Genomic DNA, 18,154 nt, shown 5'->3' with positions numbered 1-18,154 from the left:
GGTGGCTTTAAGGGGCCCAGGAAAAAAGGAAGGCAGGGCCCCAGAATAGTTTCAAGGGGAATTAAGGCTGTTTATGTTTTCCGTCAACCCAGGCCAAAACTCAGGATGGCAGGATCTCAATATTACTGCTGTGTTGCTAATAACATAATTGATGCAATTAGTAGCAAATTAGCTCTACGCTTGGCAGCATTAAAGAACATGCCAAATACAGAGGGGAGAGAGAGGGAGAGAGAGGGGGGAGAGAGAGAGAGAGAGAGAGAGAGAGAGAGAGAGAGAGAGAGAGAGAGAGAGAGAGAGATGAAGCTCAGAAAGGCACCTCTGCAGAGCTCTTTAGAAGGGGGTGGGGGTGGTGATGATGGCTTGGCCCCATGGCTTATTAAAAAAACCCAAAAACACCCAGGGAGAAAGTCCAGCAAGCTGTTAAAGCCACGTGGCCACTTTAAGCAAAATATGGCTGCTTCAAATGCAAAAACAGCTTGCTGGGATACATCCCTCAAACAAAGGCATACACAGTTTCCGTTTCTAGTCCTCATGGCGGCGAAGGAAAGCCACCGAGCTGTTTCTAGCCAACAGACGAGTGTAGTTACAATTGGCTTTAAATGCATCTTTAAGTCCCAGGCAAGGGATTCAGCGCCCCTCTCCCCTTTTTCAAGGAGAGGCTCAGGCTGTCAGGGGTGCAAAAGGGCTTTTAATAACCCTTCCTATCTCCTGCCCTTTCCCCCTGCTGAAAGATCACCCTCGCCCTAATTGGGCAGCTGGGGCTTTTGTGCATCCAGCCGCATAAGAGTGCACAGCTTCGTCCACAGGGTGAAACTCAGCAGTAGCTTCTTCAGCTGGGGAACCAGGGGCCTTCCAGATGTTGCGACTCCAGCTCCCATCAGCCCCAGCCATGGCTGTCCATAGCCAAGGCTGATGGGAATTGAAGTCCAGCAGCACCTGGGAGACTTCTAGACTTCTGCCTAGAATAATGGCATGCCTTAAGATTCCCACCCCATCTACCTACGGCTCTTACGAAAAGGTAGAGAGGCAAGATTGGAGAGATGGGGACGGAGTTGTACGCATCCCACCCTCCTGGCTAACACTCTTAATCCAGGGTGATGACTTCAAGGGACGTATTTGAAATTAAGGCATTTTGGGGTCCATATAGCAAAATCCGCAAGGACGGAAGGAAAGAACTGGCAGCAGGGAATTGTATGCAGCAATGAGTGTGCCGAAAGAAGGGGAGCAGCCACTGGGTAGACCCTGCTAAAAAGGCTGTGGAATTCAAGGTCCCCAAATTATTTCCCAAAGAGGGCAATGAAACAAGGGAACCAGATCAGAGCACCGGGTGGAAAGAGGTGTCTTATGAAATGCAAACTCGCTGTACCCGACAGTGAGGCTCTAAACACAACAGTTACACTCGCCAAACTATTCAACGCCTGTTTTATAGGAGAGATGATCACATTAACAGCATGCCAAGCAATGCTCCGTAGCCTTCCGAGTCCCCTTCCATAAAGCCAGACTCTGCATAGACTCTGTCCTACGAGGAAAAATCTAGTGGCTTCGTCAAAATCGGAGGCCACCCACTCGCATTTCTGGTAACTTAAGCCCCATAATGGAGAAATAACCCCCCTATCAGATTTTCTCCTGAAAATAACACGTCTCAGGAAGAAGAACACAACCCTGCAAATGCTGGACTTTGCCCTCGGGGTCCCGAGTTCAAATCCCATCAGGAGGTAGCTGTTGGCAGGGAACAGCTCCCCAAAAGTTTAAGCTTCTCTGCTGCAGACACTATGATAAACCAAGAATATGCGCCCGGCCCCACTATGCCCGAGATACCTGCAAAGTTTCCTCCACTTTCTCTCAACCGTAGCATATTGTGCTTCACCTATAGAGACAGGGGTCACTAACTTTTTACCCCTCCCATCACCCCTGACCACACTGGCTGAGAATCAGAGTCCAACTTCTGGAGGGTCCTCCAGACTTCCCAACCATGAGACAAAGGTCATTCCCAGAATCTATGCTGTCCCAGCATTGCCTTTGCGTTTCAGGGTGGTTATGGCAAGAGATTACGGCAGGCTTCCTCAACCTCGGCCCTCCAGATGTTATGAGACTACAATTCCCATCATCCCTGACCACTGGGTCCTGCCAGCTATGGATCATGGGAGTTGTAGGCCAAAAGCATCTGGAGGGGCCGAGGTTGAGGAAGCCTGGACTACGGTTTGCATCCCCTTCAGTTCCTAGCCTACTTCAAGTTAGGTGCCCAAGTGTTTCCTGCTTGGTTCTGTCGACAGAGCAGAGCAAAAGGCAGTCACAGCTATGCTATTTGTGCTCAGTCTAGAGGGGGGAGGAGGGCAGCCAATTTCTTAGATCCCACAGAATGGAACTCATTTAAGAGCCTCCTTAAAAAAAAAAAACCTAACATCGCACGATGTTCAGGGTTGCCCTGTGATGCCTGAACCGAGGCTAAAGGCTGCTCAAGGCGGGCAACCACTCATCAGTGTTAACAGAAGACCTTCCTAACAAAAGCATTTGCATTGCTTTAGAGAACCGCCCCGAAAATATGCAGAGTTGCAAGCAAGGTGTGGGACATTTCAAGGGTTTAGAGCAACCTCTCACGTTTTACCTTTGTTCATTATACTAAGCTAGGCGGCTTCCTCTTGCTTTAGAGAGAAAGTAAATGCAATAGCGTCTGAATCGGTATGACCAACTCAGAGGTTTCCCCCCCTCCGTCTGGCCCCGAAAGAAGAACTTTGCTTTTAGTTGCATATATATAGAATAATAATAATAATAATAATAATAAAGTTTAGTGGGCCTTGTTGACTTAACGGCCACTTCACGCCTCCCAGCGCTCCAACGGAAGCTGAGGAAAATAGTCCACTTTTGGATCCAGTCTGCAGCTTGAAATCTTCCCCCGCCAAAAATAAGGCAACGACTTGCAAGAGGCACGGCTGAAAAACCCAACTGCATTCCCGGGACAAGAGTTCACAGCTGCCGCGGAAGGAGAACTACAGACCAGAGAATCGGCCCCTCTCCATGGATCCCGCCGAGAAAAACTTACATTCAGCTCCCTCTCCTTTGCGCTGAATAGTGAACAGACACCTCTCTGTGTAAACATGTGCACCTATTCAATGGTTATAAATATACCGAAGAGCTCCTCCCTCAAAAAAACATAAATAGATCCTGTTGTGCTCCCACACCCTCCCGGTTCTGTAAACATTTGGCAATACATATCTATATCTATATATACACACATATACACATATACATACAGATTGCTTCCAGCAAACAAATGTGCAAAACGTAGCTGTCTTGTATAGAGGACGAGCAATGAGGTATACTGTGTTTGTGTGGATTACCCGTAAGCTATTCCAGACCTGCTCTTCAGGGCCTCTCGGGAATTGCGATGCCCGCCCTGAGTTGGCCTGGCTCTCGACACCCCACCCCCTCCCACCAGCAGAACGGCTTCCGGCAGGGGAAAAGGAGGATCGTCACATCAGGATGCAGCCGCGCTGTTCGCCGTAGGAGTTGTCCACACGATCGATTTCCTCAATGATCCTGGTGAAAACACCTTGGGTCATCTGCGAGGCACAGAAAAGGCAAAACGCGCCTGGGTTACCCAAGAGCAGAAGGGGACCGCTGCTGTTTTTGTCAGGCTTTGGGGAATCGGATGCCTCTCCCGGCGGGAGGAATTAAGCAGGCCAAATGAAAGGAGGGTTCTTAGAATCATAGAATTGTAGAGTTGGAAGGGACCACGAGGGTCATCTAGTCTAACCCCCTGCAATGCAGGAAACTTTTGCCCAATGTGGGCTCGAACCCACAACCCTGAGATTAAGAGTCTCATGCTCTGCTGACTGAGCTATCCTAAGTTATTTAATAATCACGCTATAAAATGGTGTTGCTTCCAGTAAAGGCTCACCCCACCCCCACCCCCATTAATCTATGTCACTCCTACGGTACGACGGGTAATCCCAGAATACCTGAAGGAGCGTCTCCACCCCCATCGTTCGGCCCAGAAACTGAGTTCCAGCTCCGAGGGCTTCTGGCAGTTCCCTACTGTGAGAAGTGAGGTTAGAGGGAACAAGGCAGAGGGCACCCGCCCTGTGGAACGCCCTCCCATCAGATGTCAAGGAAATAAACAACTATCTGACTTTTAGAAGACATCTGAAGGCAACCCTGTTTAGGGGAGTTTTAATGTTTGGTGTTTTATCGTGTTTTTAATATTCTGTTGGGAGCCGCCCAGAGTGTCTAGGGAAACCCAGCCAGATGGGCGTTGTATAATTAATTAATTAATTAATTTATTATTATTATTATTATTATTATTATTATTATTATTATTACTACTATTACTAGAAGGGGGGCTTCTGGAATGCTGTCCAAGGACACTGAATCTGCCAGCTGTGTCTCCCCCTGTGTTTGCTCTTCTAGCTGCTCACTCAGTATTTCCCAGCTTTACCCCTCTGGACTATGCCCTTCTGCAAACCGCTATTCTAAATCAATACTGTCCTCCTGCCCTTGGGAAGGTTCAGAAAAAAGGGGGGCGCTCCCACCTTCCCTCCTCAGTCCAGTCCCTGACATTTTGAGGATGGCGAGGATCCTTTTTGTGGGATGCAAAGGGTTAAGTGCAGTCAAGTCACAACAATCCCTAGAGAGTCCACTTGGAGGACTGTGGAGGAACACATGACTAGCTTGGTTTCCTGTTCTTCCACATGCAAATGAGTTGGGGAAGCGGCAGATAAATTCACTAGCGAGAAGCCATTTTCTTCTCTTGGACCAGACCTCTTGGACTACACACATCTAAGAAGCAACATCTTAGTGAGTCTCCCTCTAGGCTTCCAGCCCAGAGAGAGATGAGATGGAGTCTCACTTCCTATAAGTGAACTTCACATGTATATATCACTTTTTACCTAAGCCAGTCTACCTCTTGAGTGTGCTGTACCTCGAGATGCTTGTAAGTAAACATCTTTGATACTTTTAAGAGCATTGTGTCATGTCTTTTAAGAGGGAAAAAGGGGGAAATACCAGGAAGATACACTTTATTTTACAGGCTTAAATCAAGCCTGCACAAACGCTTTTCTGCTGTGTATTTTGAAAAAGGGGAATGTTTTTACTCTGCTAAGTTTGGTGCTTGCTAGCGCAAGCGGGGATAGGATATATTAAACAATATCTCCTCATCCACATCCCTGAACATTCCCACACTTTTGAGGTTTGCAAGGATGTTTGCCTTCCTGCTGCAGCGGTACCTATTTATCTACTTGCACTGGTTTGCTTTCGAACTGCTAGGTTAGCAGGAGTTGGGACAGAGTAACGGGCGCTCACCCCATTGCAGGGATTCAAACTGCTGACCTTCTGGTCGGCAAGCCCAAGAGGCTCAATGGTTTAGATCACAGCGCCACCCGCTTTACAGGCAGTAAAGAATAAGCAAGGAAACTGCTCATTCCTAGATACAGGGGCTCTGAAATTCTGGAAGCTGAAACAGAGGCCACCTGCTAATTCCACATCAAAAACAAAGCCATGGCAATGCTCAAACCAATGGAAGAAGAAGGAGGTTTCTGTGGTCACACTCGGTACCCTGTAGACCTCTCTTTGCCTCCCAGTGCAAGAGTACAACAAACAGGTATCGAACCTGGTTTTCTTTTGCTGAGGATTCCAAGAACACGGCGCCCCAAGAATCGGCAAGCTTCCGGCCTTCATCAGTCTTCACCTGACGGCTAAAACACACACACAAAGGGGAGGAGATGAAAGCAGGGCAGACATCAGTTCACCACTATGTTTTAAATCAGTTCACCACTATGTTTTAAATCAGACCGTGCTGTAAGCTGCCCAGAATGGTTGGGGAAACACAGCCAGAAGGGTGGGGTATAAATAATAAAATTATTATTATTCCTATTATTAGGAGAGCCAGTGTGGTGTAGTGGTTAAGAGCAGTAGACTCATAATCTGGTGAACCGGGTTCGCGTCTCCGCTCCTCCACATGCAGCTGCTGGGTGACCCTGGGCTAGTCACAGTTCTTTGAAGTCTCTCAGCCTCACTCACCTCACAGAGTGTTTGTTGTGGGGGAGGAAGGGAAAGGAGAATATTAGCTGCTTTGAGACTCCTTAGGATAGTGATAAAGCAGGATATCAAATCCAAACTCTTATAATAATAATAATAATTATTATTATTATTACTTTGCATGCATGAAAAAAGGTATGGGTGTGTTATGGGAAACATTTGGACAAGTACAGAATTAGTTAGGACATTATTTGGGTTGCAATATTTTGTTTTTAGACAAAGGGGAAAGAATAAACTTGTTCCCATCCCTGCTCAGTTCTCATTTACATTCAAAGCTTTTGGCTAACACTGATGTATCTCGAAAACTTTTATTGCCTCCAGGAGGACTAGAAGCCTCCTTAAAACAACAACCCTAAACCCAGAAATGCTGGATTTCCCCCTATGTCAATCTCAAGAGTCCCGTTTTGATGTAGAAATGTTTTACATTTCAGAAACGCCTGACCCCGATCCCTAGAATTAGGAATCAACAGACTCCTTTGGCACTTACAACAGGGGCCTATTCAAGGCAGAATTCTACTTTGGAATGTTATGAATGTTAGGAATATGGCAAGATTGGAGCCCAGCAAGAAGTTGGTTGGCTCACACAATGCACCATTGATACTATGGCATGGCGTGCGCAAGCATACCTAGTGTAAGAGAATACATGAAAACAAACCCCCCAAGAAAACACCACCCTCCCATTATTATCATCATCATCAAGGAATGATAATAGAAATGATCTTCAATTAAGGGAAGTTGCTTATGATCCTAGTGAGAGACATAAAGAAACAGCATTTGTTCTAAGAGATCAAAAATTTAACCACAAAAAATTTAACCTCCCCAATCCCAATATGGCTGGTTTTATGCTCGGTGTTTGAGAAGAGACAGACTTAAGGCTCAGGCTATATGTTCTCACCAGGGTGGATTTGATTTAAATCACGATTTAAAGCACTAGTCCATAAGACTTGATTTAAATCACCAGGCAGTAAGACTTGATTTAAATCAAAAAAAATTTACAGAAAGACTCATTCTCACTGGTATAATCTTAATATTTACAACCAGATAAAGGTTTCATTTTTGGAATAAATAAATTTTCAGAGTAGTTTTTATGGTTATATCAAAAATTACTGATTTGGTTATACTATCAGAAATACAAAGACAGGCAATTATGAAATTATTGTTTCCATTTGGACAACTTTTCTGCTGTACTTTATTGGAAGGAGGAAAAATAATCATTTCCTTAATAACAATTTAAACAATTTATTTAACTAAAGCAACAACATTGTAGCATATGTATCCATGTTTGTTAACCGATGCGAGTTTTAGCACACATGAAAAACTTAAAACAAATCCTTATTTCTTGATGAATAGCCTTTGGACTATAATGTAACTTAAATAGAAAACTATCTTTAGAAAGATTTTTTTTTCCTCCCAAAAGCATTTTATTTGAAAAATCTGATTTAAATAAAAAAATCTGATTTAAATTTAAAAAATCAGATTTAAAAACCAACAAAACCTTGCCTTTAAAAACATATCATTGATTTTTATCCACCCTTGTTCTCAGGCGGGAGACGGCAAAGCTCTTACCTTTCTAGAGACAGATCAGCTTTATTGCCAACAAGCACTACCGGCATCCTGCCAAAGGAGAAAGGGGACACTCTTAGGGAAAGTGGAGGGTGTAACGCCAAAACCACTCGCCAAAGCACTTCCAACAGCCAGGGGTTCAGTATGTTATCAGCTCCTGCCTCAAAGGCTGCTCCTGCATAGGAGCTGGCAAGACAAAAACTGTGGCACTTCACTTGCAAGGACATGCATTTTGGCGTTTGGGATCCAAGGTACAACTGTATATTGCCTGGTCAAAAATTTTGAAATATTAATATTTACCTTGTCTTCCCTCTGCTTTCATATAACTTGCTGTGTAAAGACTTTACCACTTGAAAACTGAGAAGAAAGAAAAGAAGGAAGAATGATAGGACGTCACTTCTCAGATACAAGACAGTGTCACTCAAGTTAAGCTACACAGACCACATTCACGACATGCATTTAAAGCGCTACGGTACCCCTTTCCTTTCACAGAGCTACAATTCCCAGAGTTCCCTGTGAAGGATTGACTATGACGAAACCACTCTGGGAACTGTAGCTCTGAATGTGGTCCTATTGACTTTGCATGGAAGTAGAAAGCTCAGCCTGGCTCATCTTCTCCCCCATTCAAGTGCTTAGCTCCAACAATTGATTGGAACATGTGGGGGGGAAATAGCATTAATCTGAATGGTTCCATTTAGAACAGAAAAAGAACAGAGGCCATCAGTTGTGGGGCATTTAGAAAGGGTTATGGAAACGTGGAAAACGGGAATTGGGAAGAGAAAAGCTAAGGCTATTACTGGACCTTCTCAAATCATTTGAGTAGATTTGCAAGGCAACAAGGCTCTGTACCGTCAACTAGGGCTGGGCGATATATCGATATATCATCCAAAACTGGTTTTAAGTCCATAGCATGAAACTGGTTTCATAATTTTTGACCAGGCAATATACAGTTGTACCTTGGATCCCAAACGCCGCAAAAGCTGGAAGTGAGTGTTGCGGTTTGTGAACATTCTTTGGAAGCCGAACATCCGACGGGGCTCCCGATTGGCTGCAGGACCTTCCTGCAGCCAATCAGAAGCTGCACTTTGGCTTCCAAACGTTTTGGAAGTCGAACGGACTTCTGGAACGGATTGTGTTTTAATTCCAAGGTATCGCGAATCTGTATCGCGAATCATGTGTGTGTGCGTGCGCTATGCAAAAACCACAATGTGGGAAAAAACGTAAAGCCAGCCAATGCTTCTCTCGATTCCTGCAGCCCATTAACTTTTACCGACTCAGCTCTCCACTTGCCTCCTGCAGGGGGCAGTGAATCACAGGAGCAGGCGCCAGCAAAAAACACAATGCAGGAAAAACCCGTGAAACCAACCAATGCCTCTATGTAGTTCCATCCTTATTTCAGATATTGTGATATATGGGTATACAGTGGTACCTAGGGTTATGAACTTAATTTGTTCTGGGGGGTCGGTTCTTGACCCGAAACCGTTCTTAACCTGAGGCGCGCTTTCGCTAATGGGGCCTGCCGCTGGCGCGCGATTTCCGTTCTCATCCTGGGGCAAAGTTTGTAACCTGAGGTACTACTTCTGGGTTAGCGGAGTTTGTAACCCAAAGTGTTTGTAACCCAAGGTACCACTGTATCATGATGTTTAGCTGTATTGCAATATTGAAAACCAGTTATCGCCCAGACCTACAGTCAACCATCCTACAATGCTCAGAGCAGCCTCCACCAACACACCAAACTCTTAGCCTTCTTACCTCTTGAGAGATGTAACGGAATACACCAGCACGTAGCCATGAATGCCAATGGTAAATGAGTGAGGCAAGATCGTGTATTCATCCTGGACAGAAACAAAACACAAGAGGAAAAGGCACTTTTGATATGTTTTGTGAATCTGAAGACAAGCCAGTTCAGCAACTGGCCCATTTCGAAGCCCATGAATGCACATTAGGGTGACGACTTTTTTACAACCTCATTTCCCTGTATCATAATTTGATGAGCTTTCATTAAAGATTAGATAAAATCTTACTTTCAAAGAGATTTGATTAAAAAAAACCTCACACACAAAATGATTAAAAAAATTATTTATCAGTTTTTGACCATTTTTGAAGTCACTGTAAGCAGATATAAAATTGAACCCAAGCTTTAGAGTCACATATATACAACATTATATAGGGTCATCAAACACACAAGGAGGCTTTTTTTAGCTGCAGTAACAGTATAGACACCGCTAGAGGACGATGTTTTGCTACCTCTCCTGTAGTTTCTTTTCCCAGCATGCCCGGCAGGGTCTGCTGGCTGAGTTTTGAGGTCCAAAAAAGGGGCTTTTACCTTGCGCAGGTGTGACATTTATATACCCTATGTTGCTAAGAACACTCCCCATTGTGGAATGTGGTGTTGTGTCCAAATTTGATACAAACTATATATAGAATTGTTAATACAATTTTATGAAAATGGTAAAACGGCATACAAAAAAATTTAAAACTGTTTGTGCGTGACCTTTTTTAATATTTCAATGGAATATACCTCATTTTAGTCATTACTAGGCAAAAGTTCATCCATTTGTGCTACAGGAAATAATTTTTTGAGGGGAAAAAAGAGAAAAACTCATCACCCTAATGCACATGTGTCCATAGCCCATTTCAGTACGGGATGCTTCATCTAGTGAGGTGGCAGTGACCAGGCTTCAGGAAGTGACTCCTGCGCAGATAATGGGTCTCTGGCAAAATTAAGATGAACTTCCTCGAAATACCTCCCTGTACTATAGGCTTTTCGCGACTATGTGTCAGTGCAAAAAATTAATCCCCTAGGCCACAGTGCTGCAGGAGAGCAGTGAGGTATCAATAGACAAACAAGGACAACCTCTCTTACCTGCCCGGCAGTGTCCACTAGTTGCAGATGGAATTCATCCTTTCCCAGCATCAACATTTTGTTGTAAGCTAAAGTGGGAAGCGAGGGAAGAAGGCAATTTACAGCAATGTTGCCCTGCGCCTGCTGCACCCCTCCCCAAACTAAGCCACATCCTTGGCTCCACCCCAAAGTTCTGTGCTCAAGCTATTTTTATCCACCACCACCCCTTTCTCCCTCTTTCTCCTCCTGCCAGTTTAGTCCTCGGCCAGCCACTATAACCTGTCCCTCGCTTCCCCATCACTCCCTGGCAGGCAAACCAATGCTGTTTCACCTGAGCTGAGAAAGCAACAGCAAAGCCATTGCTTTCGCGGCGTCTTCTCGCAAAACAGACATTGGGAAAACTCTCAGCGAGCAGAGGCCTTGAAAATATAGGCATGTGCTATGTGCACATGCAGGGCTCGTTTGTTGTGGCTTTTCTGCACGTCGTAAAAGTGTTTTAAAAAACCTGGGGAGCATAGCTGTCAAGTTTTCCCTTTTCTCGTGAGGAAGCCTATTCAGCATAAGGGAATTTCCCTTAAAAAAAGGGAGAACTTGACAGCTATGCTGGGGTGTACGGGAGACCCACAAGGGAGATTTTAAGAGTAAATTGGCAAGCAGAGACCATGTGCGTATGTTGCGCACACACAGCTAAAGCAGAAATCAACAGCCACAAAAGCCCAGGTGCAGACATGGATTGTTTTGATCATAGCCATTACGTTTTTTGGAGCATCTGCCTGGAGTAAATTAGCTTTCCCCAAAGCAGCTGCAGAAGACGCTGGCTGCAAAAGGACCCCTGAAACTTTTGGCTCCAGTCACTGCTTAGTAGAAGCAGGCAAAGCGGTTCTACAAAACAGCCCGTTCACACACCACGGGAAAAGATGCTCGTTGTGCGTGTCGTGACAGTTTATATCCGGATCCCATGCAGAGTTAGATTCACCTGATTATTTGCAGGGTAGCACCAGAATTCGCAGGAGCTGCATTTGCTCAATAGGAATGGAAAGGCATTCTGCATGTGCTCAGGGGCACATTTACTATTCTCCCACCGGCTCGTAGAAATAATTGTCAGCTACCAAGCCCAGGAAGTTACAAAGGAACAAAAGCGGCAAGCTCCGATACATGCACAAACCCCAACAGACAATTATTGCTAAAAACATCTGATGCCATACCAACTGCCCTCACGGAAATGTTTTGGGTAGATAAATCTCTCCACCTCCCCAAAAAAATATATTTCCCCATGAGTGATCACCACAAAGGGCAAACTGGAAGTGGACAAGACAGATTTATGGGGAAATCGGCCTTCAGATAACCTAAAAAATATTCCGCTGTATGAAGTGGGTGTGAGTGGCAGCCCCCTTCGAAAACAGGAAAGGACTCTTGCGATGAGGGAGGGTTTGCGGCCTGGCAGGAAGTGAGAAGAGGTGCTACTGAATCCATTTATCACTGGGGAGCAAACTCTTGAGCTTTCCACACAACATCCCAGCTATGCAGAAGAGCTATTTTACTTTTAGCATCACCTGAAACCCAAAACAGTCCGTTTTTGCTTCTCTTGGTACAGAAATAGGGCTCTATTGTCCTGCCCATTGTCAAAGAAAACATTTATCTACCAATGGTCAAGACTTCCCCTTTATCTTGCTCACGGCTTGACTATAACAAACAAGAGCCTAGATATACCCAGAAAAGATTTAACCACAACACTTACTGCTTTCCACTGTAGGATCATAACACTCCACAAACTCCCCATCAATGAACTGGTGTGCAAGGGATGTTTTACCTGAAGAGGAAAGATACGAAAAGAAAGCCTTACTGCAGGTGTGCTTTTTGGATCTCAGCAGCCAATAAACTCAGATTTCAGAGGAAAACAAACACCTCCATTAGGTCCCCCCAAAATTTACACTGATTCCCAGTTTAAGATCACCCCACCTGCCAAGGAAACTCCCATGCTTAAGTTCTGGGGTGAGGCAAAACACAGTGATAAAGCAAAGTAATTTAGTTTTAAACCACTATCGTCCCTACAGTAATTCAAAAGTGGGCAATGGACAAATGGTCGAGAGCTCTAGAATAATCCGGAGGAACTCAAAAGAGGCAGGGGGAATTGTTTCATGAAAACCTAAAAAAATGCAAATGTGAATATTTAGCCTGGTGACAGATCTTCAAAGGGGGGAAAGTAAATAATGAAAGTTGTCTTCATGGTACTATTTGATATACAGAAAACAGGAACACGTTCAGTTGATTTGAAGATCTGATGTGAATTTGCGGAATGGAAGGCTTTTCGGGGGAAACACTTTATCTTTGAATATACTTGTCACAAATTGTAGCTCTTACGTTTCGTGCCTTTTGGGACCCTCTGTTTACAATTTTCTTCGTTCTAGAGCATGTGTATGGATGGGCATGCCCACATGTATTCTTAATACCTGCCAGCCAATTATAAACTTCACACATTCAATAAAAGTGTTGTGAAACTTCCCTGTTTTTTCTTATCCTTTACAGACTGTACATGCAGGTACAACCAGTCCACTTGCGGACTTTCGTACACAAAATGACGTGATAGCAGAAGATCAACGCTAACTCTCTTCAACTTTGTGCACTGTTGGATAAAACAACCCCAGGTGTTCAAGGCGCCATAAAACTCTCAATAGTTCATCCTCAGCGGTGTCATTTCATGCTTTTAATTTTTAATTTTAACAAATTGATTACATCGCTTGGTTATTCAGTCAAGAAAATTAAAACATACTCATTGCTTAATATCAATTGTCTTGTTGATTCTCTCTTAAACAACAGAAGTGTGCATGCGCACGAAAGCTCATACCAAAATAAAAACTTAGTTGGTCTTTAAAGTGCTACTGAAGGAATTCTCTTAAACAAATTAATCTACCGGTAGTAAATTTACAGCTCAATGTATATAAATAACCCTTTGCAGAAGTAAGACCCATTACTTTCAGGTAAATAAGCATAGGACTACAGTCTTAGATATATGTACAGTGGTACCTCGCAAGACGAATGCCTCGCGCAACGAAAAACTCGCAAGACGAAAGCATTTTGCGGTGTTTTTGGTGACTCGCAAGACGAAGTTTTTTATGGCTGCACTTCGCAAGATGAATTCTTTTTGCGGTTTTTTGTTTGTTTGGTTTTTTGCCGCGGTAAACCGCGCTTCGCAAGACGAAATTATCACAAGATGAAGCGACTCGCGGAACGAATTAATTTCGTCTTGCAAGGCACCACTGTACCATGTCTCAAATCCTGCAGTATTAATCCAGCTGAAATGAGAAAGGGTGTTTTGTCCCCCCCTCTACAATCAATATGTCAGCAGCTTTTAGCCAGTACCTATTTGTAAGTCATTGTTTTGGGGTCAGTTCAGGAAACGTTGTTTTATTTAACTCCATCAAGCAAATACAGCATTCAGTATTGCGGATCAATATTTGGATAGCCACGTATCAGCTATGGGATCCTCCTCACCATAAATCGAGTTTGGCAACCCACACACGTCTCTGAATGCAAGGAGACAGGCTCATGGGCTGCAACGTTGCGCCTAATTAGGCTACAAAGCTGGTTCCCCAAGGCTGTTCATGTGTTGCCAAGTAGTCTGGAGGAAAACGGAAGAGCCAGCAGCTTAAACATCTGCTGGTACATGCAGAGTGGGCCTCATCTCATGCCTTGGGGGAAGCTCACAAGCCCAAGTGGTCATCTGGAGCAGAGGATGGGATGAGCAGAAGTGGGGAAACAAAAGGCAAGAAGACGAGGTCTTTGCTCTTTCCTCTTCTTGGTGACAAAAAAAGAAAAGAAAGGGCTGTGCCCAGGTACGTAAGGATTTAGTGAGCTAGCCAAACATGTTGCATCCCACCTGGTGGACCATGGAGGAAGTGCCACTAGAAAACAAGATGATCTGCAAAGATTTGTCTCCTCGATGCAGCTCCGGGGTGTATTAACAGCAGTTAAATTTAGCATATTGCTCCCGCACTTGCCTCATGGAAGTATCTAGGCTCACGTTCACATCTTTGCACATAAAATGTGTACAGAACAATTTATGAATCTGTTTAGCATGTACATCTTGTTGTTAACTCTTGCCCTCCCACACTCAAGATCTCGTAGCTGAGTCAGCATCATTTTTAGTTTAAGCCGGGTGCCTTAGATCTGAGTCTAATGCACTACAACAGCCATTCCCCCAACCTTGTGTCCTCAGACTACAACTCACATCAACCCCAACTCACATGACTCTGCTGGTTCCCACTAATGGGAGTTGTAGTCCCAAACATCTAGAGGGCGCTAGGTTGGGAATCTTAGGTTGGCACGGAATCTTAGAATTCTCCTTGCTGTGTTGAAAGAAATATTTTCAAATTCCTTGAATATTTAGGAACTTGGGCAACCTGATACCCAGGGTTCTTCCAGTCCAACTTACTAGATCCTTCTGATATCTCTAAATTATCTGTGAAGCAAAGAGAGGCTTTTTATTCTTTCTAATGGCTATATGGGCTCTAAACATAGGAAAAAAGGGGGCAGCACGCCCAAGAAACAAAGTACGGTAAATTGAAATGTAAAGTCACTGTCTTAACCTCATTCAGGGGAATCACATGGCTAGACCCTCCCCTAAATCACCATTTGTTTGCATGTGCAAGCAACAACACAGTCCCAAGGCACTGATGTTCAATGCTGCAAGAGAGCAGAGGTGTGCAATTAAATATGGCTGCATTTACCCATTTTGTTTTGCAACAGCCCCGCACCACCAAAGCAGAACTTTTGCTACAGCTCACCCCCTTTTTGACCTGTTCAAGCAAGGCACAGATGGTTGTAGGAGGAGGATCAACAACCCAAACATGCACATTACGCACGCAGGGTCCACGCCAACTAGAAATGTATTAACCCCTTCTGTCGCAGAAAGGACCCCTAGCTTTAAAAGCAAATTCTCACGCACAGGCACATCAAGATTTTATTACCCACCCAACTCCAAGGAGAAAAGGCTGCCAAAGGCTTAATATAAGAAAATGAGCCATTTCACCACCCAGCCTCCCATTATGACCTCTGACCTCTGGTCATTTCCTCCCACTGCATGTGGATTAATAGAAAACAGACCCCAAGTGACCTCTTGCATTTGTGTTCAGGGAAGAGGTCAGATGAGCAGGGAAATGTGCGTGTGCAAATAACTCCCCAAGGATAAACTAGGAAAGGTCAGGCAATAAGCTGTCCAGAAGCTACAAGTTTTCTGGACTCAGGAGCCACTAAAGCTTTTCTGGACAGGCAAGGAGGGCTCCAGTTCACTATAAATAGGTGACTAGGGAGGAAAAGGGGGGTGTTACTCTTGGATGCAAATGCATGCAGAATTTTAACTCCGTCACTGCAGAGCTGCACAAATTCCCCCAGCAACTTATACCTAAACAAGTATTTAATAGGACATGCTAAGATTTGAAGTTTGGGGCAGGGGAGGGGTTGTAATATCGTTGTGATTTTCCCTGAAAACACACACACACACACACACAAATTCCCCCCTCCCCCACACACTTGGCAGAGATTTATGGCACTTTGCAACAACTATTCTGTGCAACCAGCAAAGGGAGAAATGTATCTGTCTCAGGATGTACAAACTTCAAGCTCAGGAAGCTCACAGACAGGAAACCCACAACATAGAGAGCAGGGCAGCCCATCCCCAAACACAGGCTGCTAGGAGAATCAAAAGGCACCAATCCCCACATTGCTCCATTTTCCATTTGGCCTGATCCTGTCAATATTCAAGTTCAACGATTTTGGTGTCAGCCATTCCCGTTATTTTAAGCATTAAGATCAGGATGCAGATGGTGTTACTATTCTTCTTATTTCCCAAATCACCCCTACCGGTACCTACGTTTCCCAAGACCCCAGCAAAGTCGCCCATACCGGTATCAGACCTACCTGACTAGTCCTAGACCAGGGTGGGTCTCTCCACCTCACCCCCTTCAACTTTAAGAGAGAGCTGTAGAGAAAGGAGCGAATCTCGGGCAGGTGCTCCTCGCGCGGCCACACCTGCCGAAATCCTCCCTTCCACGCGCGCAGCACCTGCTAAAGGTGCAGAAGCTCATCTCCGCTTTCTAACCTGGAGATGCTGATTTCCGCCCCCCCCCCCTCGTATTCCCCTAAAACAAAAGCCTTCCCCGATATAAAAAGTCATTTATCCCAGCTCCTGGCAAATCCTCGCCGCCTTCCCCACCCGCGCTCCGGATGGCAAGGGCTGCACCGGGCGCACCACGTGCATCGACCTCGCCACACGCACCAGACCGGCTTCCTCCTCCTCCCCCGCTTTCCGGTCCCCCATCCTCCGGCCATCCCCCCACCCCACCTATGGCATGCTTCCAGCACACCCCACCCCGAGGAACCTCGCTCCGCGCGACCCCTGACATCCACCCGAGATCCTGCACGCCCTTCCCCACGCGCCCTTCGATTGTTTCAAGCCTCCGCCGCCAGCCCCTCGTGCAATCTCCTCTCCCCGCCCCGCTACGCGAGGACCCCCCCCCCCCACTCCCTCGCCGCCTCCCGGGTACCCACCCCGGCCACGTGCCCCCCCTCCCCGCCACGGCTGGCACCCATCTTTTTCTCGATCTGGACCACTTACTCACCCACAGAGCGATATCCCAGGATCACGACCTTCCGATAGCGCACCAGCGGCATGGCCCGGCGCAGGGCGTGGGGAGGGAGGGAGGGGGGCGTGGGGTGCCGCAAGGCGGGCGGGCCGCGCGATAAAAGAGCCCGCCGGAGAGTAGAGCCGCGGGCGCCGCAACTACAAACGCCCACGTGACCACAACACTGGCCTACAGCCGCCGCTCCTCATTGGCCCCGGGGAAGAGGGCGCGTGCGCGCTGCGGAGGGCTCCCGTTCCATTCATGAAAAACGGCGAGGGGGTGGGAGGCGAGACGCGGGGGAGGATGTGGGGGGCGTTTCCCAACGCGCAAGTGAGGAGCTCCGCCGGGCGGGAAACGGCGGGCCGCTTAGCCGGCCCTTCCCTTCTTACTCTGCGCGGTTCCTCCGCGTGTTTACTTGGGAGTAAATGACTCGAGCTCAGTGGGGATTCAATTACGCTGAGCGGCGAGGGGCGGGAGAGAAGGAGCGACGCGGGAGGGGATTACAATAGAGAACTTTCCTCCCCGCCCCCTCCAGCAGATGAAAACATTAGCAGGATTGAAATTTCACGTGTAATCGGTGCTTTTTTTTCTAAATTAATAAAAAAATGCTTAGGGGTACTCTCATTTTGACTCAAGAAAATCACCATTTTATAGTTCAAATGGGTGGAAAATAAATACAGTAAATGGACAAAAGTAGAAAGATTCAGAAAATGTTTAGGGGTATGCGTACCCCCAGAAAAAAAGCACTGCTTGTGATGTAACAAATACTTTGGATAATATGGAGGGATACAAAATATAGCTTATGGGATGATATGCAGTTGTAAATGTTCACAATAGGAACCATGGAGAGGATGGGGGGGGGAGTCTCGAGATTCAGAGTAATCTCTATATATGGATATGTATTTGGATTGTTATAAATTTTTACTTGTAAAATCCAATAAAAATATTTTTACATTATTTTTTAAAAGGAGAGAAATGAGAACTCCCCCCCTCATCCATTCATTCCTCCTTAGATAATGGTTGTGTTGGACGAGCCAAAGCTTATGCACCTGTCTTTTAAAAATATGTTTAAAAAATTTATACTTTTCAAGTT

General features: G+C 45.6%; 1 protein-coding gene across 1 annotated transcript; it reads right to left on the bottom strand.

Moving 5' to 3' along the window:
- Window positions 1–712: 712 nt before the first annotated feature.
- On the bottom strand, window positions 713–17,212 carry RHEBL1 (RHEB like 1). Its single transcript, XM_035107950.3, has 8 exons — window positions 17,059–17,212; window positions 12,180–12,251; window positions 10,463–10,530; window positions 9,349–9,431; window positions 7,897–7,953; window positions 7,600–7,647; window positions 5,606–5,690; window positions 713–3,560 (listed from the first exon to the last, which is right to left on the bottom strand). The coding sequence occupies exons 1-8, from the start codon at window positions 17,108–17,110 to the stop codon at window positions 3,471–3,473; spliced, it is 555 nt and encodes a 184-aa protein (XP_034963841.1). The 5' UTR covers window positions 17,111–17,212; the 3' UTR covers window positions 713–3,470.
- Between the last annotated feature and the right edge of the window lie 942 nt (window positions 17,213–18,154).

The sequence above is a fragment of the Zootoca vivipara genome, chromosome 2 (genome assembly GCF_965207765.1).
Source record: "Zootoca vivipara chromosome 2, rZooViv2.hap1.1, whole genome shotgun sequence".
NCBI classification, from domain to species: Eukaryota; Metazoa; Chordata; class Lepidosauria; order Squamata; family Lacertidae; genus Zootoca; species Zootoca vivipara.
The sequence above is the reverse complement of the archived record's forward strand: the minus strand, read 5'-3'. Positions and strand labels throughout refer to the sequence as shown.

Bases quoted from the DNA above. Each gene is read 5' to 3' on its own strand.
- RHEBL1 (XM_035107950.3), bottom strand. From the start codon at position 17,110: ATGCCGCTGGTGCGCTATCGGAAGGTCGTGATCCTGGGATATCGCTCT. The intron at 7,954-9,348 runs GTAAGAAGGCTA...CTTTCTTCTCAG, and splicing joins TCCGTTACATCTCTCAAGAG to TTTTCAAGTGGTAAAGTCTT. The intron at 5,691-7,599 runs GTAAGAGCTTTG...TGTGTGTTTTAG, and splicing joins GCTGATCTGTCTCTAGAAAG to CCGTCAGGTGAAGACTGATG.